Here is a 26,430-nt window from a genome sequence, read left to right as displayed (position 1 = left end):
AAACTAAACTACCATAACGAACGAGCGAAAACCGAAGTTAATTAGCTTTGTTCATTGATATCCACAATAAAATCGTCATATTAGAAATGCAGGCAATTTTCGTCTGTGGTTGGGATCAATGGGAAATTTCTGGTAAACTCATTATAGCTAATACACCGACTGAGCAGCATGGCAAAGCAAATTAAGATTATATCAGTTTAGTCACCGAATTTGTAACTGATGAGGATGAAAGTCTGGTAGGTGAAGTCATAAAATTGCAGAATAATTATTGTAGTGATGAATTTTATTACCAACCAAAAACAATATCAACTCTCATCAGGTCTAACCACATTATCTCTTCCACTGCCAACCATGTACAAATTAGCTACCGGCCTAGTGCCAGCCATTTTACCGAAATTGCCGATATTGCTTCATGATATGTATACAGTATTTTTTCAAGTTCTACTTTAATTATCTGTATAATCACGAAAATCTAAATTGGCTATTATGTCATCAACAACTAATTACCTGTTTTATGACTCGCACGGGGTAGTTAATGAACTCACAGAAAAATGTTCGTTTTTAGATTAGCAATTCTCAAACAAAAGTTTAAAATTGCTTCGTTGTTTTAGGCTGATTTTATAGATAAATCTTCGGACAACACAGTCAATTTCATAAAACACTTAAAGACCGTGGGTTATGTGGTCAACAAATAATAAAATCAGGTTACCAGACAATTGCTGAGAAAGTCCAAAAATGCGTTTATGGCAGTGGCCCCTAGAAAACGCATAAATGCGTTTATGGCAGCGAAAGGGTTATACAGTTTTGGTTGTGAAGTTGGTTGCTACCTATCTATTTTCTTTTTCTTGGGATTCGAGTGTGAAAGTCACAGCGGGAGGAACCTAGACGTCATTGATAGTCTAAAAAACAAATGGCAGCAAGTGATCAAATTGAATTGCCGATCTCACCCACACATTTCAACCTGTGGTTTACAAATACGAACTAGTCCCAAATTGAACTTTTTTCTTATTAGCAAACTGGACCTGAGGAATGTAATCTGTTTTTTGCACTGCATTTATTTTCACTTCACTATATTTTCGGACTCATCAGAGCTGCGAAATTAAGTTGCAGCGAAATTTTATTCTGTGTGCTACTCACGAAACTAAATACTAGCGAAATATAAGTGTCCTAGGGTAGTTAATAAGTACTTAGGTGAGTCTATGTAGTTAATATGTACTTAGGTGAGTTTATGTAGTTAATATGTACTTAGGTATGTCTATGTAGTTAATATGTACTTAGGTATGTCTATGTAGTTAATATGTACTTAGGTAAGTCTATGTAGTTAATAAGTTATTAGGTGAGTCTATGTAGTTAATATGTACTTAGGTATGTCTATGTAGTTAATATGTACTTTGGTGAGTCTATGTAGTTAATATGTACTTAGGTGAGTCTATGTAGTTAATATGTACTTTGGTATGTCTATGTAGTTAATATGTACTTAGGTATGTCTATGTAGTTAATATGTACTTAGGTAAGTCTATGTAGTTAATATGTACTTAGGTGAGTCTATGTAGTTAATAAGTACTTAGGTAAGTCTATGTAGTTAATATGTACTTAGGTATGTCTATGTAGTTAATATGTACTTAGGTAAGTCTATGTAGTTAATATGTACTTAGGTGAGTCTATGTAGTTAATAAGTACTTAGGTAAGTCTATGTAGTTAATAAGTACTTAGGTGAGTCTATGTAGTTAATATGTACTTAGGTGAGTCTATGTAGTTAATAAGTACTTAGGTATGTCTATGTAGTTAATATGTACTTAGGTATGTCTATGTAGTTAATATGTACTTAGGTAAGTCTATGTAGTTAATATGTACTTAGGTGAGTCTATGTAGTTAATAAGTACTTAGGTAAGTCTATGTAGTTAATAAGTACTTAGGTGAGTCTATGTAGTTAATATGTACTTAGGTGAGTCTATGTAGTTAATAAGTACTTAGGTATGTCTATGTAGTTAATATGTACTTAGGTAAGTCTATGTAGTTAATAAGTACTTAGGTAAGTCTATGTAGTTAATAAGTACTTAGGTGAGTCTATGTAGTTAATATGTACTTAGGTGAGTCTATGTAGTTAATATGTACTTTGGTATGTCTATGTAGTTAATATGTACTTAGGTATGTCTATGTAGTTAATATGTACTTAGGTGAGTCTATGTAGTTAATATGTACTTAGGTAAGTCTATGTAGTTAATATGTACTTAGGTGAGTCTATGTAGTTAATATGTACTTAGGTGAGTCTATGTAGTTAATATGTACTTTGGTATGTCTATGTAGTTAATATGTACTTAGGTAAGTCTATGTAGTTAATAAGTACTTAGGTAAGTCTATGTAGTTAATAAGTACTTAGGTGAGTCTATGTAGTTAATATGTACTTAGGTATGTCTATGTAGTTAATATGTACTTAGGTAAGTCTATGTAGTTAATAAGTACTTAGGTAAGTCTATGTAGTTAATAAGTACTTAGGTGAGTCTATGTAGTTAATATGTACTTTGGTATGTCTATGTAGTTAATATGTACTTAGGTGAGTCTATGTAGTTAATATGTACTTAGGTAAGTCTATGTAGTTAATATGTACTTAGGTGAGTCTATGTAGTTAATATGTACTTAGGTATGTCTATGTAGTTAATATGTACTTAGGTAAGTCTATGTAGTTAATATGTACTTAGGTAAGTCTATGTAGTTAATATGTACTTAGGTGAGTCTATGTAGTTAATATGTACTTTGGTATGTCTATGTAGTTAATATGTACTTAGGTAAGTCTATGTAGTTAATAAGTACTTAGGTAAGTCTATGTAGTTAATAAGTACTTAGGTGAGTCTATGTAGTTAATATGTACTTAGGTGAGTCTATGTAGTTAATAAGTACTTAGGTATGTCTATGTAGTTAATATGTACTTAGGTAAGTCTATGTAGTTAATAAGTACTTAGGTAAGTCTATGTAGTTAATAAGTACTTAGGTGAGTCTATGTAGTTAATATGTACTTAGGTATGTCTATGTAGTTAATATGTACTTAGGTGAGTCTATGTAGTTAATAAGTACTTAGGTAAGTCTATGTAGTTAATATGTACTTAGGTGAGTCTATGTAGTTAATATGTACTTAGGTATGTCTATGTAGTTAATATGTACTTAGGTAAGTCTATGTAGTTAATATGTACTTAGGTGAGTCTATGTAGTTAATATGTACTTAGGTATGTCTATGTAGTTAATATGTACTTAGGTAAGTCTATGTAGTTAATATGTACTTAGGTGAGTCTATGTAGTTAATATGTACTTAGGTAAGTCTATGTAGTTAATATGTACTTAGGTGAGTCTATGTAGTTAATATGTACTTTGGTATGTCTATGTAGTTAATATGTACTTAGGTGAGTCTATGTAGTTAATATGTACTTTGGTATGTCTATGTAGTTAATATGTACTTAGGTGAGTCTATGTAGTTAATATGTACTTAGGTGAGTCTATGTAGTTAATATGTACTTAGGTGAGTCTATGTAGTTAATATGTACTTTGGTATGTCTATGTAGTTAATATGTACTCAGGTAAGTCTATGTAGTTAATATGTACGTGGCTAAGTCTATGTTGTTAATATGTACGTAGGTAAGTCTATGTAGTTGATATGTACTCAGGTGAGTTTATTGAGTTAATATGTATGTAGGTAAGTCTATGTCTGCCTCGATTTTATGTTTTTTTCTCATCTTCAACACAACCATTTGCTTTATCTCTTAGCCATTTCCACCCAGACCCAGCCAAACATTTAAATGTCACGTTGAAAAATTTGGTTTCTGTCAGATGACAATAGTAAGGACCTGTAAATACTTTTTAAATATTATTTGATGATGCACCGCTGTGCTTTCAGCTGTGTTGACCCTTCACCTTTGATTGAGATGCTTGGATTGGACGCATCATTACAACAAGATGCTCAAGAGTTCAGCAAGCTGTTTTTAGACCTCCTGCCCTGTCAAGAAGTTAAAGCTATGTTCTCTGGGAGTTACGACTATGTAACAAGGTAACCTGACTCTCGCAATCTACAGTATTTTATTACATTGAATTAAATTTAGCATTAATGTAGTTTTTTATTTGTAATTTGGTCAACAATACTTTATTTTTACAGTAGCTCTTGTCATAGTTCTGCACACTCCTTTCCACTCAATATTTCTTATCACCACTCATTTTCTTAAGAATATATTTGGTCTTATCTATGTTTGCTGTATTGGTCCAACCTTCGGTATTCCTGTCAGCTCATAGACATTGATGACTTTATAAATCTGTACTAATCCCACTACAGTAGCAGCATGTCTGAAGACTTGCATTTCAAGTCCTGCATTCATCACAGGTGTAAGGCCCTGGGACTTGAGCTCTCTGTGGCTTACAACACATATTCTTCCGTTTATATGATAGGCTGAACAGGTATGTCTAGTCAATTTTCTCTGCTTTCTTATGTAGATGCTCCACCTGCAAGACTGAATCTCGAACTTCTTCTGAGTTCAATGAACTTGACCTGAGTATTGAGGGGCTTGCAACTCTTGCTGACTGCATGAAATCCTTTCTTCAGGTATTTGATTTTGTTAAAATCACTAAAAATATACGAAACATATTGTAAAACCTCTACAGACCACTTGAGCTTGTTCTGGTGGTCTGCTTCCTATGTTAGAACCATCGTATATTGGATCAGATACTAACATCAGCATATATTGCGAATGAGAATCAATGATGAGTTCTTAACAAACACTGCAGATGATAATGCACTATAATAAATCAAATGCATCAACATTTGATGTACAATTTAATCAATAGACATATGGAATAAATTGGGGCTTATATTATTACATCACCTTAGAGACACGATAAATGTAGTCTTGTCAATATATTGTTACCCTAAAGACATGAGAAATGTTGTCTTGTCAATACATAATCACCTTAAAAATGTAGTCTTGTCAATACATAATCACCTTAGAAATGTAGTCTTGTTAATACAGCATCCCATAGAGATATGAGAAATGTAGTCTTGTCAATATAGCACCTTTAGAGATATGAGAAATGGTCTTGTCAATACAGCAACCTTAGAGATATGAGAAATGGTCTTGTCAATACAGCAACCTTAGAGATATGAGAAATGGTCTTGTCAATACAGCATTCCCTTAGAGATATGCTAAGTGTAGTCTTGTCAATACAGCATTCCCTTAGAAATATGCTAAAGGCGTGGTCACACGAGCACCGAACCGACGTAGGATCGGTTCGGAGGCTGGTTCGGTTCGGGGCACATGTCACACGGCCACCGAAGTAACTTCGCTTCTTAGATACCATACGTATAAAGACAAGACACGGTTTCATTAGTAGTTTTTATGTATTTGAGTTAAATATTTCTATTGTAAACAAAAACCTTCGAGGAACAATTATAATTACACAGCAGATTAATCAGAAGATCGTTCAGCTGCTCAAAATAAATCACTCGATACAAAGATTTTGCTAACCCTTCCCATCAACATAATTATATTTTTTTATTAACATATGAATGTTTTTCTAGGCTGAGTACATAACAAACAAAATCAGTCTTTATCATAGCACTGTGGTTTTACATAAATAAATCAGTCAACGATAGTTCATCAGGATGAATATGACACATTACTTATATTCCACACGAAAGAAAATCACAACCATTCCCTTACATTTATGCAAAACTTAAGTGCAACATCTTACATTTATGCAACCCAATCACAAGTCCGGGTGAACCTTGTCGTAAATTGCTTCATGTAGTTTATTTAACGAAATAAAAGTATCGTCCCATTTCTTTTTTAACTTTACTCGCACGTAAGGAGAAATGTGACGCGTGCTCACTAGAATTCTAACCAGCCAATAAGAGCAAGGGTTCGGCACGAAATTTCGAGCAGTACCGAAATAGTTCGTTTCGGCTAGAAATGTCTTCGGCCGAACTTTTTACAGCTGAGAGCAACGTCGTTTTGCGTCATTTAGTTCGGTTCGGTGCTCGTGTGACCACGCTTTAAGTGTAGTCTTGTCAATACATCATTACCTTAGAGACAAGAGAAATGTAGTCTTGTCAATATAGCCTTTCTTACCTTGGAGTTGTTAGAACTTTAGTCTCATTTGCGAAGTGAAGACTTGAGAAATGTAGAGGCTCTTCACTTTTTAAGAGAAGTGAAGAGGCTCTACTCTATAAGACTACTATGAACTCTACTCTATAAAGGTGCTATGAGCTCTACTCTATAAGAGTACTATTAACTCTACTCTATAAAGGTGCTATGAACTCTACTCTATAAAGGTGCTATGAACTCCACTATATAAGATACTACAAACTCTACTCTATAAAGGTACTATGAACTCTACTATATAAATGTGCTATGAACTCTACTCTATAAAAGTACTATGAACTCTACTATATAAAGGTGCTATGAACTCTACTTTATAAAGGTACTATGAACTCTACTCTACGATTAACTGTTCGTTTTTGAGCTTTTAAGAGCTTGTAATCACATTTCCACATATTTTGCACCTACAATAAAGCAGAGTAAGACAGGGAATCTTTTGATACCAAGTAACTGTAAAGAGAATTTTGTTGCAAGTAAACCTTTAAGCGTTTTCTGATATGCCATAAGCAAATCGTTTATTAACTTAAATATTGTATCTGGTTTTTATTTGTTGTTTATTAGTTGGTTGTTCATCCCTTCTTCTCACTATCCCTTATTTTCACTTTCAATCTACTCAGCCTCATTTTGTTAGTGGTAGTTCGTTGTGATGGCTTTATTGCCTAAGCCAATTGAGTCTTCCATTCCGAATAGTTTAAATTACTAAAATGTAAACTGGTTTTTCTGGTCACAACTAATAAAGCAACTAGAGATTTTCAATACATTTTCACTGCCTTCATATCAAGTCCCGAGTGTGTGTTTGTTGCGCTGATTATTACTGATGATATATTGCTGGATTGTTATTATTGTTATATTCATAGTTATATTCCAAGTAGAAAAGTTATATTCCAGGTTGAAAAGTTATATTCCAGGTTGAAAAGTTATATTCCAAGTAGAAAAGTTATATTCCAGGTAAAAAAGTTATATTCCAAGTAGAAAAGTTATATTCCAGGTTGAAAAGTTATATTCCAGGTAGAAAAGTTATATTCCAGGTTGAAAAGTTATATTCCAAGTAGAAAAGTTATATTCCAGGTTGAAAAGTTGACGGGAGATAATCAGTACTTCTGTTCCAACTGCCTGAGCAAACAGAATGCCACAAGAAGAATTGAGTTGCAGAATTTACCACCGGTGTTGAACATACAGCTCTTGAGATTTGTATTTGACAGGTTCGTTCTCACTCAGTATGCTCTGATGAATCAGTGTCAGGATGGGCAACATATAAGGATAATTTAATTTATTCATATTTGTCACTCATAAAACATAGATGTGTTTTGAGGTAGGTGGTTTTTTATGCTTCACATTTTGTTGCCATGTGTTGAAAGAGTTGCTTTTACGTTGCAGCAATAGCAATGTAGTTTGCCAGCGATATTGGTGCAAAAAAAGATTAAGGTACTTAAAACTGTCCACTTTAGAGGAGTTGTCCACTCTAGAGGAGTTGTCCACTCTATTTAGTCATTTATTTTTTGTAACTAGACCGTGCCAAATTGTGTTCTTGCTTTCTCGCAATACTGTTTTAGAAAATAAAACTCATTCACATAAAATACCTTTATACAACATGAATGTTGCCTGTTGTAGTTCCCTATGGGAAGTTTTTCTTTGTGTTGCCTTGTTTACTCTGATTAAGTGTTCGAAGATGCTTCCAACTATTGTCTATTTCTACTTGGAATAACTCTCGAGTAAAGCAACGCTTTTGCTTTAATTTCTATGCTTCTACTCTCACGGTGGTTTATTTGTAGAAAGACAGGTCGCAAGAAAAAGTTGAACACATCTTTGCAGTTTCCAGGCAAGTTAGAGCTCTCTGCTAATGGAGGTTAGAAACATAAGTTCTCTATTTTCTATTTTTTACATCCACTATCTCTATCATCATCTATATCCGTTCTATCTATCATCATCTTTATCCATTCTCTCTGTCATCTCCTCTATCCATTCTCTCTGTCATCATCTTTATCCATTCTCTGTCATCACCTATATCTATTCTATCTAACATCACCTATATCCATTCTCTCTGTCATCATCTTTTTCCATTCTTTCTGTCATCATCTGTATCTATTCTCTCTGTCATCATCTGTATCCATTCTCTCTGTCATCATCCGTATCCATTCTCTCTGTCATCATCTTTATCCATTCTCTCTGTCATCATCTATATCCATTCTCTCTGTCATCATCTATATCTATTCTCTCTGTCATCATCTGTATCCATTCTCTCTGTCATCATCCGTATCCATTCTCTCTGTCATCATCTTTATCCATTCTCTCTGTCATCATCTATATCCATTCTCTCTGTCATCATCTATATCCATTCTCTCTGTCATCATCTATATCCATATTCTCTGTCATCATCTATGTCCATTCCCTCTGTCATCATCTATATCCATTCTCTCTGTCATCATCTGTATCCATTCTCTCTGTCATCATCGGTATCCATTCTCTCTGTCATCATCTATATCCATTCTCTCTGTCATCATCTATATCCATTCTTTCTGTCATCATCTATATCCATTCTCTCTGTCATCGTCTATATCCATTCTCTCTGTCATCATCTATATCCATTCTCTCTGTCATCATCGGTATCCATTCTCTCTGTCATCGTCTATATCCATTCTCTCTGTCATCATCTGTATCCATTCTCTCTGTCATCATCTATATCCATTCTCTATGTCATCATCTATGTCCATATTCTCTGTCATCATCTATATCCGTTCTCTCTGTCATCATCTATGTCCATATTCTCTGTCATCATCTATGTCCATATTCTCTGTCATCTATGTCCATTCTCTCTGTCATCATCTGTATCCATTCTCTCTGTCATCACCTGTATCCATTCTCTCTATCATCATCTATATCCATTCTGTCTGTCATCATCTGTATCCATTCTTTCTGTCATCATCTGTATCCATTCTCACTGTCATCATCTGTATCAATTCTCTCTGTCATCATCTGAATCCATTCTCTCTGTCATCATCTACATCCACTCTCTCTGTCATCATTTTTATCCATTCTCTCTGTCATCATCTATATCTATTCTATCTATCATCACCTATATCCATTCTCTCTGTCATCATCTTTATCCATTCTATCTATCATCACCTATATCCATTCTCTCTGTCATCATCTTTTTCCATTCTTTCTGTCATCATCTGTATCTATTCTCTCTGTCATCATCTGTATCCATTCTCTCTGTCATCATCTATATCCATTCTCTCTGTCATCATCTATATCCATTTTCTCTGTCATCATCTATATCCATTCTCTCTGTCATTGTCTATATCCATTCTATCTATCATCACCTATATCCATTCTCTCTGTCATCATCTTTTTCCATTCTTTCTGTCATCATCTGTATCTATTCTCTCTGTCATCATCTGTATCCATTCTATCTATCATCACCTATATCCATTCTCTCTGTCATCATCTATGTCCATATTCTCTGTCATCATCTATATCCGTTCTCTCTGTCATCATCTATGTCCATATTCTCTGTCATCTATGTCCATTCTCTCTGTCATCATCTGTATCCATTCTCTCTGTCATCACCTGTATCCATTCTCTCTATCATCATCTATATCCATTCTCTCTGTCATCATCTATATCCATTCTTTCTGTCATCATCTGTATCCATTCTCACTGTCATCATCTGTATCCATTCTCTCTGTCATCATCGGTATCCATTCTCTCTGTCATCATCTGTATCCATTCTCTCTGTCATCACCTGTATCCATTCTCTCTATCATCATCTATATCCATTCTCTCTGTCATCATCTATATCCATTCTTTCTGTCATCATCTGTATCCATTCTCACTGTCATCATCTATATCCATTCTCTCTGTCATCATCTATATCCATTCTCTCTGTCATCATCTGTATCCATTCTCTCTGTCATCATCGGTATCCATTCTGTCTGTCATCATCTATATCCATTCTCTCTGTCATCATCTATATGCATTCTCTGTCATCATCGGTATCCATTCCGTCTGTCATCATCTATATCCATTCTCTCTGTCATCATCTATATCCATTCTCTCTATCATCATCTATATCCATTCTCTCTGTCATCATCTATATCCATTCTTTCTGTCATCATCTGTATCCATTCTCTCTGTCATCATCGGTATCCATTCTCTCTGTCATCATCTATATCCATTCTCTCTGTCATCATCTATATCCATTCTCTCTGTCATCATCTATATCCATTCTCACTGTCATCATCTGTATCCATTCTCTCTGTCATCATCAGTATCCATTCTCTCTGTCATCATCTATATCCATTCTCTCTGTCATCATCCATATCCATTCTCTCTGTCATCATCTATATCCATTCTTTCTGTCATCATCTATGTCCATTCCCTCTGTCATCATCTGTATCCATTCTTTCTGTCATCATCTGTATCCATTCTCACTGTCATCATCTGTATCCATTCTCACTGTCATCATCTATATCCATTCTCTCTGTCATCATCGGTATCCATTCTCTCTGTCATCATCTATATCCATTCTCTCTGTCATCATCTATATCCATTCTCTCTGTCATCATCTGTATCCATTCTCTCTGTCATCATCGGTATCCATTCTCTCTGTCATCATCTGTATCCGTTCTCTCTGTCATCATCTACATCCATTCTCTCAGTCATCATCTTTTTCCATTCTCTCCATTCTCATCACCTATATCTATTCTATTTATCATCACCTATATCCATTCTGTCTGTCATCATCTGTATCCATTCTTTCTGTCATCGTCTGTATCCATTCTCTCTGTCATCATCTATATCCATTCTCTCTGTCATCATCTATGTCCATATTCTCTGTCATCATCTATATCCGTTCTCTCTGTCATCATCTATGTCCATATTCTCTGTCACCTATATCCATTCTCTCTGTCATCATCTTTATCCATTCTATCTATCATCACCTATATCCATTCTCTCTGTCATCATCTTTTTCCATTCTTTCTGTCATCATCTGTATCTATTCTCTCTGTCATCATCTGTATCCATTCTCTCTGTCATCATCTATATCCATTCTCTCTGTCATCATCTGTATCCATTCTCACTGTCATCATCTATATCCATTCCCTCTGTCATCATCTATATCCATTCTCTCTGTCATCATCTACATCCATTCTCTCTGTCATCATCTATATCCATTCTCTCTGTCATCGTCTATATCCATTCTCTCTGTCATCATCTATGTCCATATTCTCTGTCATCATCTATATCCGTTCTCTCTGTCATCATCTATGTCCATATTCTCTGTCACCTATATCCATTCTCTCTGTCATCATCTTTTTCCATTCTTTCTGTCATCATCTGTATCTATTCTCTCTGTCATCATCTGTATCCATTCTCTCTGTCATCATCTGTATCCATTCTCACTGTCATCATCTGTATCCATTCTCACTGTCATCATCTATATCCATTCCCTCTGTCATCATCTATATCCATTCTCTCTGTCATCATCTACATCCATTCTCTCTGTCATCATCTATATCCATTCTCTCTGTCATCATCTATATCCATTTTCTCTGTCATCATCTATATCCATTCTCTCTGTCATCGTCTATATCCATTCTCTCTGTCATCATCTATGTCCATATTCTCTGTCATCATCGGTATCCATTCTCTCTGTCATCATCTGTATCCATTCTCTCTGTCATCATCTATGTCCATTCTCTCTGTCATCATCTACATCCATTCTCTCTGTCATCATCTATGTCCATATTCTCTGTCATCTATGTCCATTCTCTCTGTCATCACCTATATCTATTCTATTTATCATCACCTATATCCATTCTGTCTGTCATCATCTGTATCCATTCTTTCTGTCATCGTCTGTATCCATTCTCTCTGTCATCATCTGTATCCGTTCTCTCTGTCATCATCTACATCCATTCTCTCAGTCATCATCTTTTTCCATTCTCTCCATTCTCATCACCTATATCTATTCTATTTATCATCACCTATATCCATTCTGTCTGTCATCATCTGTATCCATTCTTTCTGTCATCGTCTGTATCCATTCTCTCTGTCATCATCTATATCCATTCTCTCTGTCATCATCTATGTCCATATTCTCTGTCATCATCTATATCCGTTCTCTCTGTCATCATCTATGTCCATATTCTCTGTCACCTATATCCATTCTCTCTGTCATCATCTTTATCCATTCTATCTATCATCACCTATATCCATTCTCTCTGTCATCATCTTTTTCCATTCTTTCTGTCATCATCTGTATCTATTCTCTCTGTCATCATCTGTATCCATTCTCTCTGTCATCATCTATATCCATTCTCTCTGTCATCATCTACATCCATTCTCTCTGTCATCATCTATATCCATTCTCTCTGTCATCATCTATATCCATTTTCTCTGTCATCATCTATATCCATTCTCTCTGTCATCGTCTATATCCATTCTCTCTGTCATCATCTATGTCCATATTCTCTGTCATCATCGGTATCCATTCTCTCTGTCATCATCTGTATCCATTCTCTCTGTCATCATCTATATCCATTCTCTCTGTCATCATCTATATCCATTCTCTCTGTCATCATCTATATCCATTCTCTCTGTCATCATCTGTATCCATTCTTTCTGTCATCATCTATATCCATTTTCTCTGTCATCATCTATATCCATTCTCTCTGTCATCGTCTATATCCATTCTCTCTGTCATCATCTATGTCCATATTCTCTGTCATCATCGGTATCCATTCTCTCTGTCATCATCTGTATCCATTCTCTCTGTCATCATCTATGTCCATTCTCTCTGTCATCATCTATATCCATTTTCTCTGTCATCATCTATATCCATTCTCTCTGTCATCGTCTATATCCATTCTCTCTGTCATCATCTATGTCCATATTCTCTGTCATCATCGGTATCCATTCTCTCTGTCATCATCTGTATCCATTCTCTCTGTCATCATCTATATCCATTCTCTCTGTCATCATCTATATCCATTCTCTCTGTCATCATCTACATCCATTCTCTCTGTCATCATCTATATCCATTCTCTCTGTCATCATCTATATCCATTTTCTCTGTCATCATCTATATCCATTCTCTCTGTCATCGTCTATATCCATTCTCTCTGTCATCATCTATGTCCATATTCTCTGTCATCATCGGTATCCATTCTCTCTGTCATCATCTGTATCCATTCTCTCTGTCATCATCTATGTCCATTCTCTCTGTCATCATCTACATCCATTCTCTCTGTCATCATCTATGTCCATATTCTCTGTCATCTATGTCCATTCTCTCTGTCATCACCTATATCTATTCTATTTATCATCACCTATATCCATTCTGTCTGTCATCATCTGTATCCATTCTTTCTGTCATCGTCTGTATCCATTCTCTCTGTCATCATCTGTATCCGTTCTCTCTGTCATCATCTACATCCATTCTCTCAGTCATCATCTTTTTCCATTCTCTCCATTCTCATCACCTATATCTATTCTATTTATCATCACCTATATCCATTCTGTCTGTCATCATCTGTATCCATTCTTTCTGTCATCGTCTGTATCCATTCTCTCTGTCATCATCTGTATCCATTCTCTCTGTCATCATCTTTATCCATTCTCTCTGTCATCATCTATATCCATTCTCTCTGTCATCACCTTATTTCATTCTCTCAAATTAAAGATCTATTTATGAGATCTACTCAGCGAAAACAAGTTATTCACGTGTTACTTTTTACATCTCTAAACTGCCATTTTGTCTGATTTGTATCTTGATGCATATAGTGGCTAATAGTGACTACTAGTGATTACTAGTGACTACCAGTGACTACTATAATTGATAACATTTAGCATTTATATAGTATACAGTAGCTTGCATTCTGTCAGTTATTAAAGCATCATTGTTCCTCTTTCCACTAAAGCTCATAGAACTCCGTTAATTTTCAATCCTTAATATCTGTTACATATTATAAAAACTATTTGTAATCCTTTGACTTACAGTGGAACCTCGGTTTTCGAAAGACTCGCAGTTCGAACAAATCGGAGTCCGAACAAAATATTCGAGAAATTCTTGCTTTATAGTTTGAACAAAAATCGGAGTTCGAATGCCGGTACGACGCGTGAGTGCGTACACGAGGGTGGGATGCTGAGCGGCGTACGGGTGTAGATCGCTCTCTGCGTGACCAACTGTTGTCGCATGCGGACGCGTTGCATTTTTCTCTCGCGTTTTGTATAGGTTTACATAAACAAATGTGTAGCAAATGGGCCGAGTTGCAGAATTTCGTCGAACTCCACCACCCCGATAAAGCTGCAGCCACCAGCTCTTCAATGACTTTAACAACACTATCATGAACCACTTCCGAAAAGTGCTAAAAAGAAGGCAGAAGCAAGTGTCATTGGATAGATATTTTAAGAAAAAAGAACATCCTGTATCTTTAAAAATCCTATTCACAATTCTTTTCTCTATCATTTTTTTACTTTTACACGCTCATGTTAGCGTAATCTTTCGTATGGAAGATTACGATAACGTGAACGTCCGATTCGCCTGGGTTACATTTATGTTTATGTTATTTATGTCTTTGCCATTTTGCTTAACATTTTCTGAGATATACATTGATTTTTATGCGGTGGTCAGCATTTTAAAGTGCAATTTCATGCATAAAATAATGTATAAAATACTAAAAAGGTAAACATTCAGGGTGTCGGAACGGATTAAAACAATTTACCTTATTTGTAATGGGAAAAATCATTTCGGTGTTCGAACAAATCGCTTTTCGAACAGGGTTTTGGAACAGATTATTGCCGAGAACGAGGTTTTACTGTACTTGTAATGTAACACTTGTAATGTTTCTGATTAATTACTCAACATTTTTATTCACTGATGCTTTGTTATATTTTCCAGATCAACACAAGTATGAACTGACCGCTGTGCTGATGCATTCTGGGGTGACAGCTTTCAGTGGCCATTACACCGCCCATATCCACAAAGAAGACCACTGGTATTCTTTCAATGATGCCAACGTTATCAAATTGAAGGGAAAAAAGCTAAATTTGTCTGATGAAGAGTCACTCGAACTCTCTGGAGGTTTGTCAGAGCAAAATTAGACACTTTTGTTTTAATTATTATGATATAATAAATAAAATTGCTCATAGATTTTTTTAAAGGAAATTATGAAACAAATAACTTTTTTTCTAGGTTTCGTTTAATTATACATTTGGTACTCTTGCAACCCCATATATAAGGGTATTATGAACTCTACTCAATATATAAAGGTTGAGTAAGTTCAGATGTGGCACGTTTTACTCCGTTCCAGGACTAATAATCCGTTCCAGCACTAATTATTTGGAACTTTTATGTTATAGGATTTTACGTTATACGAACAGTAAAAAACCATGTAAATTGCCTAATTTGTTTTAAGATCTTTGCAAATTCACCAAACATTTTATATCATTGGATATCTTTCTCTTTTATATTGATTGGCAACTAGAATTACGGTTGATTGCAGCATTTTGTAGGCCGAATATTTCACAGTTTGGTAATTACCACTTGCATTGATTTTCATTTAAATAAAGTCCAATCTGTTAACGTATTTTGTGCTCTTGTCTTCTAAGGCTATACATTGAAATGAAATTATTTGTCGCCAAAGCTTTGAATAACACATTTAAACTCTTTGTTGGAAATTACCATTCTAACCCAGAGGATACCATTCAAATGGATTACTTTACAAAGAGTTTTATATCATTCATTTTAATTTCTCAGTCCATAAGTCTCATAAAAGGAAATAACAACCGCAAGCTCACTTGTCCTGGATTAAATATGCAGAGCTACTGGTAGTTGTCTAACCGTGGGAAGCAAACTCTTATTTAAATTATCTCCATGACTCGTTCTAACAATTCAAATACATGTAAGAGTTTATTTCCTATGAAATAGTTGTGTTTCAAATTACGGAAACATAAACGTATCGGTACGTCAACTAAAAACATCTTGCATTGTTTTTTTTTTAGTTGACTAGCTGCTTATTCCTGTTGTTATAAATACTTGGGAACACTGCCTCCACAAAACTTGAACTGAATTGAAAATTGCTAGTATTAATCTTTTTTTACAGTGTTGACGGCTTTTTTTGGACAATATTTAATCATGATGACTTGCAATTCTAAAGAAGGAGTTGGGAATTTAAACCAAATATAGTGTGTCTGACTCAATGTACTTGGCTTTAGAGATGCCCCGATTCTAACTTCACCAGCCGATTCAGATACCGATCCGATATACCGATTCTTATAGAAAAATAATCCGATTCAGATACCGATTCAGATCTTTTGTGTTGCATAGATAATCATTAATTTTATTATGCAAATATAAATTTAATGCAAAAAAAATATAAATATTGATGCATTTATTTGTTTGTATTTATGGAAAAAGATATACATGTATATTAAATTCACATACTGACATACCGTGCATCTAGTAACAAAACAGTCCATGTTTCTTGTAATCTGCTATTAATAATGGTAATTACTGTTAGCAGTACATCTTTCTCTGTGATAATGAAGTCTGTCTTCTACTGCTGAACGAACTGATGCACCGGTACAAGTTTAGAGCAAATAAACGTTTATCTAAATTACCGTTAGTGATTCAATTATCTCAGTGAGACGTCCTTATCTTCCATCACTAGCGATGTAGCCAGTCGCACTGAAGAAGGATTCACTTGCAACATATGATGGAGGACAGGCTAAATACCGATAAGCCACTCAGGTTATTTTATGCGATGCAAACGATACATCATATCATCAGGATCAAGAGAGATACGTAAATAACTTTATGCATTGACTGCTCAAATTACTTTCGTAATGCTAGTACATAGAAATGTTACACCGCACGCACGCATTCTTGTTTCCATCATGGGTCTCTTGTTCGTGATTGGCTGCAATAAATCATATCGCTGTAATTGGGGAATACTGCACTTGTTGATTACGTCCTGTCTAAAGCCAAAAGATTCCTTGGCTGTGTTGACGTTTATCAGGCTATAGACATGAAATAGATTGTGTGACAGGCTTGGAATTCATGAGGTGAAAGTAAGGAACCTGCAGCAGATGATTTTGATTAGTGCAGCAGGCTAAAATACGGTTTTTTGCTAAATAGTTGATCTGCAAAAAGTATCTGAAGTTTCTGATTTTTTAAGAAAATATCGGTCGATACCGATTCAGATACTTAACACCCATATCGGCACCGATACCGATTCCGATATTGAAATCGAGGCAACTCTACTTGGCTTAACATCAAATTTAACAGATTTTTAAAAGCAAAATAACTCTTTATCTTGTAACACGAAACTACTAAACATATGTATGTGGTATTTATCACAGTAGCTAGTACCAAGCAGTAGTAGGTGTCAATCATACAATGTGATAACTATTAAACTCACCCTTTTGGCCATACAAAAGGGCAGCAAAGTCTATTCTGCTGTCTTTTTTGTATGACCAAATTTTTATGGTCCAAATGGTCCTATTCTATTATTTTTTTCTAGACAGGAAAGTCTATTCTACAAAATTAAACTGAAAACAAATATTTTATACGTCTACAATAAATTAAAACAGAAATATATTTTTACTGTAAGAAGAGCAGTGTGTATCTATTCGTCATCTAGCTGTATCTGGGAGTGAAGGTTAGGATTAAAGGTAACTTTTGATGATACACCAACTCATGAAATTCAGAATGGTAGACTGATGGTGTAACACCTGCGCCAATCAATTGCCTTCAAGTATTTATAAATGATTGCGCAGCTGCCTATTCTCTGTTTGTCAACACATCTGATCACATCTATCACGACGAACTAAAATGTCATTGAAGTTGTATGTATAACGGATACAACGCTATATGTATGTAGTTTTTTTCTCGAAAGTGCGGCGAGATATGTTACCATTCAAATACAATTTGATAACTTGCCCTGATTTTACGCATAACGTTATAATGAATTTATTACCTTGACCGAAGCAAAATATTTGTATAATTTGTTTGCGTTATCTGGAATTTATGTTATAGGAGATATACTTTACAGAGGCGTCTGCTGTATCTGTTGTTCATAGTTGACTTAAGCTGAAAGAGAGAGAGGCATAGTATCATTTATAGGAATTTAGGAAGTTTATGTTGCTTGACGCTCCTCCCATCTTTTCTATATGAAAGTTTTAAAATACTCGAGCCGCTTGGTAATTTCAGAAAAAATGGTAATCTAGTAAGTAGAGAGAAGTTGTCTGTACCTATTTATACAGCCCTGGCTGACTATTGTGCTGCTATTTGATTATTTGATTTATTTCCCAATTAATACTTTCACTGAAAATTGTTTCATTTCATCTTTTTGTATGAAAATCCTTTTTTGATTTGATGTATTCATACCAGTATTTACTACATTGCACAAGTTCTATGACCTTTTAGAAACTGGATCTTCTGCTACTGAGAGCAAGAAGAGAGGAAACCGTTCAAGAAACGCATATATGCTCGTCTACCAGAAAAAATCCTTTATAAGATCAAATAAAGGTATGTTTATCGATTAGGACAAACTTTAAATATATATATATATATATACAGTGAAAATCGGATAACTCGCCCTCGGATATCTCGAACACCTGGTTATTTTGAACGGATTTGGTTGCTCCATTCCCACGCAATGATAAATTGCTTTCGATAACTCGACCTTAACCTCTTAACGCGAACAGTTGTTTTGCCCAATGGCTACGGAGACGGTTATTATCGCTTTAGAATATTCCTTTATTCCAAGCCATAGAGATAAACAACAACTTTTAGTAGTTCTTAGGCGTCATTATTATCACTATCGGCAAAATATTTTTGTTAACGACTTTTCTAAAGATTTGCAAAAAATCGAATTTTACCAAACATCCGCTTGGGGATAGCCCTCCGCAAGCAAGGAGAAGCGAGGTAACCTTCAGATAAACTTTAATTAAGAAAATTCGGCAAAACTGGTTTTTGTTAAAACGCTCAAAATAAAAAATGTCTTTTTTTCTGAGTTTCAACCGCGATCAGGTTTTGCCTATTTTAATCTGAAAACCTCCTAGCAGTCACCTGAAACAAACAAATCTCAATTGATAAAACGGAAATATTTATACTTTACGATAAAAATTGTCAAAACATTACATGAGAGGTCCCTTAACTTGCAACAAGCAATCAATGCTTTTGATTTATATATAGTTTGTATATGTACTGATAAATACAATAATACATGCACTTATGACAGTGTTCTCATAACTTGAACGCTCTGATAACTCGAACACTTTCCGTCGGTCCCGTGAAGGTCGAGTTAGCCGAGTTTTGCTGTATATAGACTAGCTGCATTGTCTACGGCAACAGATTCACGTACAGCAAACGGTTTATTGAGATTTGTCTTTCATACTGTAAAAAAACTCCAAATATGCAGTCTTCTGAAATTCTTGCCATGATCAGAGTATGCCTACACATATTCAGTCATACATGTCAATAATGTTGAGAGAAAAATCATGGAAATCTGCAATGTGTTATTCAGCTAGATGCGTGTAAAATTTAGTAAATATTCTAGATCCATACGTCTAGATTCATGCATCCATTCATACCCATCTATATTTGCAGTTGACGATCGCGCGCGCTTTTGCCGCTGAGTCCCCGACTCGGCCGACCAGTCTTTACCCGCCAAGCAGTTGACAATCGCGCGCTTGCACTCGTCTCGCAATCAATCGCCTCGCATTCACCAACTCGTTCATCCGGAGCGCCGCGCCGTGCCGGGCGAAAAAGATCTCACGCGCATTTTTGAGTGACACCACGGACCCGAACCGCTAGCTGAGTTACCTGTACAGATTCATGTACAACAAGAAGTTTATCGAGAGTTGTCTTTCATACTGTAAAACAACTCCAAATATGAAGTCTACTGAAATCGTTGCCCTGATCAGAGTATGCATACACATATGCAGTCATACATGTTAATAAAGTGGGGGAGAACAATGGAAATTTGCAATGTGTTTTACAGCTAGCCTACAATGCATCAGTCTCAAACCACTCATATTGGAGTTGTCCTATTTTTGTACAGAGAACTGATGGTGAAATTGACATTGCTAGGCACACAGAAGTTCTTCAAACTGACAGTATGGAAAAATTTTGCATCTTTCAAGAAATTCGGCAAAATAGTTTGCCATCGCCAGCATTTATTGAATGGAACCTTCTAAATGCTTAAAACACTAATCAATGGCTCACCAGTTGTTCGTCTATAGCCTGTGGTTTGATATAGTATATACATACAAACAGTGCAACAGTAATGTGGTTGTGTTGATAAAATTTATATGTATAACAGCTCAGACAGTATGATGTCATGGCAGATACAGCGTTAGCACCTTACAATAATAAAACTATGCCAATATGATAGCCTTTCTATGAGATACATTGAGGAAAACGAATGCCTGAAAATATATATGCTAAAGAATATGTTAGAAAATGCTGCGCGTGGATAATATGTAGGTATAGCAGAACATAAAGAACATAGCATGACATAACAAAAACACTATATTATTTCAATGCAAGCATGTCATAACAATAACATAATGTTAATTCAATGCAAGCATGACAACAATAACACCATGTTAATGCAACACAACACTTGCGGATAGACATTTTTTGTTTTTCTGTCGGTTGTATGAACAAATAGTTTTCGGCTTGTGCCTACTTTTGAGCAGGCAGCGTACAGCCGGCCATGGTTAAAGCAGGGTGACAGTAAGCCGATACCAGCTGTTCTCTTTTTCTCACCATTGCCTATTGCAACGCTCGGAGTACCCGTGCAAGTTCTGTGGTTGCTGTAGTACTCGTAGCTGGAAAAAACGAAAAGTAACTCAGTAGCGGAAGGAAATGAACACGTTTACTATCTAGTGGAGATGTTGCAATTCATAGACAATACAACATCGAATGAGAAGTCCTTCCCTTTTTTGAAGTAGAAATTTAGTAGGTAATTTTCGAAGCAAACAATTGTCTAGGTGGCCGGAAACGACAAACTTTCTCGTGACCTTCAATTGGCAGTAAATATTAATTTACTACTCATTTATTAATTAAATTTAGTAATTAAATTTACTACTCATTAATTTATTTAATGAAAAGTAAATTTTATTTAATTTATTAGTTTTATTTACTACTCATATTAATTCACTTTTGAATAGGCCGCAGAACTCAAGACAGTGCTTTTTAACACGGCAGCAATTTTGCTGTTTAAAACGAAACAGTATCGTTAGGCACTGTTCCATATCAACCGACACTTTTTAACTTAGTGCCTAACGGAACAGTACCGTTAGGCATTGTTTCGTTTTTTCTTTCACTGCTAGAGGCGCACTGCTAGAGGCGCGCTAACCGGAGATTCCGGTTAATGCGCCCTAGCGGTAAGAGAAAAAAACCACAAAATAGCCGCACCCTTAAATAAGCCGCATGACTCAAATCATCAGAAAAAAGTAGGGGCTAATAGTCAGAAAAGTATGGTACTCATATTAATTCAGTTCGCTTCGTATGACCGAATCGAAAAAAGAAAAGACCGCTCTATAAGATGGACTAACACACGCGCACAAATATACGGACAGATTTTTTTCTCTTTTTATAGTAGATGCTAGCTGTACTACCCGGCCTTGCCCGGGTAATAAAAAAGTCTTTGCACAGAAAATTTATCTGTGTTCAATATACATATATAGCAACATTTGCCATTCTAACTTTCAAACTAGATATCATGAGAAAAGTCTTTTGTGCAGTTGAAATAAGTTGAGAGAAAGTAAAATAGCTGTAAAGGTTTCAAACTTTGTCAAACAACTGTAACTTTCAAACTATATATCATGAGGAAAATGCTTCGTGCGGGTCAAATAATTTGAAAAAAATAAACGACTATAAAAAGGTTTTAGATGTAAATCTAAAGTAATTAGCAAGTAATAGATAAAGGGAGTCTGTTTTGCTGATGTCTTTTAAGAGATGGTTCGGTAATGATACAATTAGTACGAACTGAGATAACAAAATAAAAATTATGAATATGTTCAATAAATAATAATAATTCTTGCATAGAAGCGTGTGTATAAAAAAGTTGCTGTTCTACCAGCAGCTATTCATCAAAACTCTGAATACGATGATACTGGTACGACGATATGTAAATGTGAGAGAATCTAGAGGCCTTCCTACTCGAGATAATACAACTGTCCACGTGAAAAGTATTTACCTTTACAGCTTAACCTTTACAGTGATTTAGCAATTGAACCATACGAAAAGCTGGAAATAAGAGGTTCGCAAAAATGCAAAAAAGGCATCGTTTTTTATAGAGTTAATAGAATAAAATCGCTAAATTCTAATATGGATAAAGTCTATTGTTGATATTGCTTTGCCAAAAACAAATTAGCCCTAATACTGCGAGGACAAAAAAGCATCGCGCTTCATAGAGCTAACAGTTAATAGAGATGTAATTATTACATCATTTTGATGTGAAAACGGAAAACGATGTATACGTTATGTATAAAGAGTGAGTAATTGTATGAGCTTCCGTGGTCTCGCGGTTAAATCGTTGAATTATCAATCTGTGTTCGCGCTTTTCGTGAGTTCAAGTTCAGCATAATGTGGAAATTCCAAAATTTTAACAGCTTTAGCTGGACATACCGAAAACAGAAGACACTTCGAGAAATATATATATACTAGCAAAGTAAGATAATATAGGATTACTGCGTGGGGCTAAAATAAGTTTGGAGTCAGTAAGATGCACGCTACTGGTTGTGAAGCAGATGTTTCATTTGATTTCAACTTAAAAGTTGACTTGCAACAAAATTCACATTACAGTTATTTGGTATTAAAGGATTCACCATGTCTTACTTTGCTGTGTTGTATAAATGTATGTAAAAATATGTGAACATGTGATTACAAGCTTTAAAAGCGAAAAAACGATTCGAAGTTTTTAAACTTTTAAATATATCAAAACGTGCTCATAATACAATGATATTTGGTAAAGCACTTATAAAAAATTTGAGCAACCCACAGCAAATGTCATCAAACAAAAAAAAAACATTACTTCCCCATAATTTGGGCTAAAACTATGAAAGTTCGTAAAGTTTTACAAAACTTGTAAAAATTTACGGTAGCAGCATATTCATTTAGGGCAGGTATTCATTTAGCACTTGTTCATCATCATCATTTCATGACTCAAAGTATACTGGAAAATTATAAGTGGTATCATAAAATTCGTTATTTGCATCAAAATCATTTATGACCTACCAACAAATGAGTCGTATCGACTTTTTGCGATGTCATTCCAATAAATTTTTTTATTAAAACAAAGAAAGTAGGTAAAGATATTTAAAGCTGTTACAAGTGGAAATGAAATTTTTGGTCTGTTGTTCTGTGCAAAAATTAATTTGATTGGTTTTTGCTGTTTTTTAAAAACAGCTTTTGTAAACAAAGTCATGTGAAGGCCTGAAAACTGGCCGTTAGGGTTCAAAGGGTTAATAGCAGCTATCGCGAAAACGCTGGAGGTTGGGATCCCTTTATTTCGACGATGTACTCAATACCGTGTACGATATCGTCTGGTACGATATAGTCCGATACGACATAGTCCTGTGCGATATAGTCCTGCACGATATAGTCTGGTACGGTATGGTCCGGTATGATATAGTCCGATATAATATAGTCCGATATGATATAGTCCGGTACGATATAGTTCAGTACGATATAGTCCGGTACGATATAGTCTGGTACGATATATTCTGGTACCGATATATACCGTAAAACCTCTAATTGAGCGCCACCTCTATTTGAACGCCACCTCTATTTGAACGCCACCTTTATTTGACCGCCACTTTAAAAGAATATATGACGCCACCTCTATTTGACCACCACTCTCACACTTACGAGCCCATAATAGCAAGTGATCAGTAGGAAGGTGTTCACAAAATCGTATTAATCAGGAGCCGTTTACATCAATAACAAATAATTCTCTTGTTGTCCAAATCCAAAGCTCCAACTCGAGAGCTTTTTTGTTTTTTTTTGTTAAAACTTTGCAACACCGTAGAAACAATTAATAACTGTCTCGGGTTACTAGTGGTTCTTTGTTTAACACAGTTTTGATACTTCCAAGTACGTATATCGAAAAACGGTTTACATTCTCGATGGTATATCAGTGACTAGTTTTAGGCTAAAAGTTGTGGTGAACACACAAACTTAACTCTTGACCCTAAAAGTTCATCATTATATGTAGTTGTGCATTTCACAAGCGTAAACATTTGGCTCTGCTGAAAAAGTTTTTCGAAGTTAATATCGACTAGTTCAGTGGTGCAGAAGAAAGGTTGATGTCAGCATACATGGTGGAAGGTGGTGAATAATCAGAATATGTTAGTTTCATTGAAAGCAACAATCCGAACCGAACTGGCCGGGCAAACGAGGCATTATTTTTGTTTCAAAAGCATTAATTTTTGTTTCTGCATGTATTATAAGGTTCGTTTATGCCAATTGTTCATGAGTTTATATTTGTAGCATTTGATATCATGTATTATCACTAGAAATTCCACCGTCATACAGCCCACGACCAAAGTAATATTGGAAAAAAGAAAGGGTACTGATGGTTGAGAAATGCAATATTAGCAGTCAAATGGCACTGCAGTGCAATAGTATAACTGCAATGGTAGCTGTAATGTATTGGGTGTGGTTGTTATTATATACAACAAACAGCAATAATGAAAGGAACATATATGTTTATATCTCTCCCCCTGCAATAGGAAAAATGCAATATTGGCCGATATTAGAAGTAAAATGCACTGATATTATTAGAATAACCAATATTATTAATATAGTAATAATATAAAACCAATGCAAAATTTTGTTTACATTTCAAAACGTCATAGCTAACAATATCAAGAAGTTCTGATATTTATATAGATTTTTAGAAAATCCATTTAAAAAGTGTTTGGTCATGAATAACAGCAGTAATGAAATGAAAAGATTATGTTTGTATCTCTCCCCCTGCAATAGGAGAAATGCAATATTAGAAGTAAAATGCTCTGATATTATTAAAATAACCAATATTATTAATATAGTAATACAGTAATAATAGAAAACCAATGCACAATTTTGTTTACATTTCAAAACGTTATTGCTAACAATATCAAGAAGAATTTCCAAACTTAGTAATAGTAATACAGTAATATTAGAAAACCAAAGCACAATTTTGCTACATTTCGCAACGTCATGGCTAACAATATCAAGAAGTATCAAGAAGAATATCCAAACTTAGAATTAAATATTGTAATAATCTCATAATAATCGTTAGAAAAAACATCATCGTCATTTCCTTTACTTTCACTGCTTTGGACATCAGTTAGAATACCAAAATACTCAAAAGTTTCCAAAAGGTCAGTTGCTTTGAAATCGGCAAAAAAGAAACGATTTCTTTACGTCTACGTTAAATACAGAAACCGTCGCCAATTCGACAATGCTATAGACTGGTGAAATGTGCGCGTTATTTTTTCGTGAAATGCGCACAATTTAATTGTTCTCTTTTCTGTTGCTCGACATTTTGTTTGATGGTCTTAATGTTGATAAAAGTGAGGCTTGGCCAGTTTTAACAACGATTTTCTGCCAAATTAATCTGTCTATTTGTGTATAATCCGATAGGATGGGTAAGGTTTAAGAATATGTCAACAATTTTCAAAGACTTAAGAACATATTCAAATAGACTTGTATCTGTTTTGTATCGTTATTATGCTTTGACGACTCTACACAAAAATGGTTAAATTTGTTGATGAGATTTCGATACGAGGGTTTGCGAGGGTTGCTGAATAATTTCCGTAAGTTGTGTGCACATGCATTTATCATAAAAACTCTCAAACATTCGCTCCGCTTGTTTGTTCGTGGGATTATAAAACATATAGAATTGCAAATTTATGGCATATTATTTGATAGCTTCACTCTGGTAATCTGATATTACAATGAACTAATGCTCATAACCCTCTTTTTTCACATAACAAGGTATTTTTTGCTGCAAACTGTAGCAAACATATCAAGGAGTGCAATGAGCTTTTATGCAACATTGTTAAACATAGATAAATGATAGAAATGTTTTCAAATTTATAATCAAGTAAAAATTGAAATCTTCAACAAATTGCAAAGCAGTACACAGTCTATAATATCATCACGGATCAATTGCGAGTGATAGATAGTTAGACACCAACTGGTGAAGATATTTTTTGGCTTTTCAATGTATATTTCTTGAAAAATCCTTGACGAGTTGGAGGTAAGTTAGCAGATAGATTGCATCCAAAA

General features: G+C 35.0%; 1 protein-coding gene across 5 annotated transcripts in view; it reads left to right on the top strand.

Annotated features, from left to right (window-relative positions):
- Nucleotides 1-26,430, top strand: part of LOC137386895 (ubiquitin carboxyl-terminal hydrolase 48-like) — a 120,166-nt gene that overhangs the window by 9,581 nt on the left and 84,155 nt on the right. For 4 of the 5 annotated variants that reach the window (XM_068073094.1, XM_068073095.1, XM_068073093.1 and 1 more), the window contains exons 4-9: nt 3,887-4,036; nt 4,474-4,582; nt 7,203-7,336; nt 7,907-7,980; nt 15,040-15,222; nt 18,568-18,669. In XM_068073094.1, coding sequence (XP_067929195.1) covers nt 3,887-4,036; nt 4,474-4,582; nt 7,203-7,336; nt 7,907-7,980; nt 15,040-15,222; nt 18,568-18,669 — 752 coding nt within the window. The remainder of the gene's footprint in view (nt 1-3,886; nt 4,037-4,473; nt 4,583-7,202; nt 7,337-7,906; nt 7,981-15,039; nt 15,223-18,567; nt 18,670-26,430) is intronic. The other variant, XM_068073097.1, reaches the window with a different exon arrangement.

Source organism: Watersipora subatra, chromosome 2, assembly GCF_963576615.1.
Source record: "Watersipora subatra chromosome 2, tzWatSuba1.1, whole genome shotgun sequence".
Classification (NCBI taxonomy): Eukaryota; Metazoa; Bryozoa; class Gymnolaemata; order Cheilostomatida; family Watersiporidae; genus Watersipora; species Watersipora subatra.
This window is presented reverse-complemented; position numbering and strand designations above follow the sequence as displayed.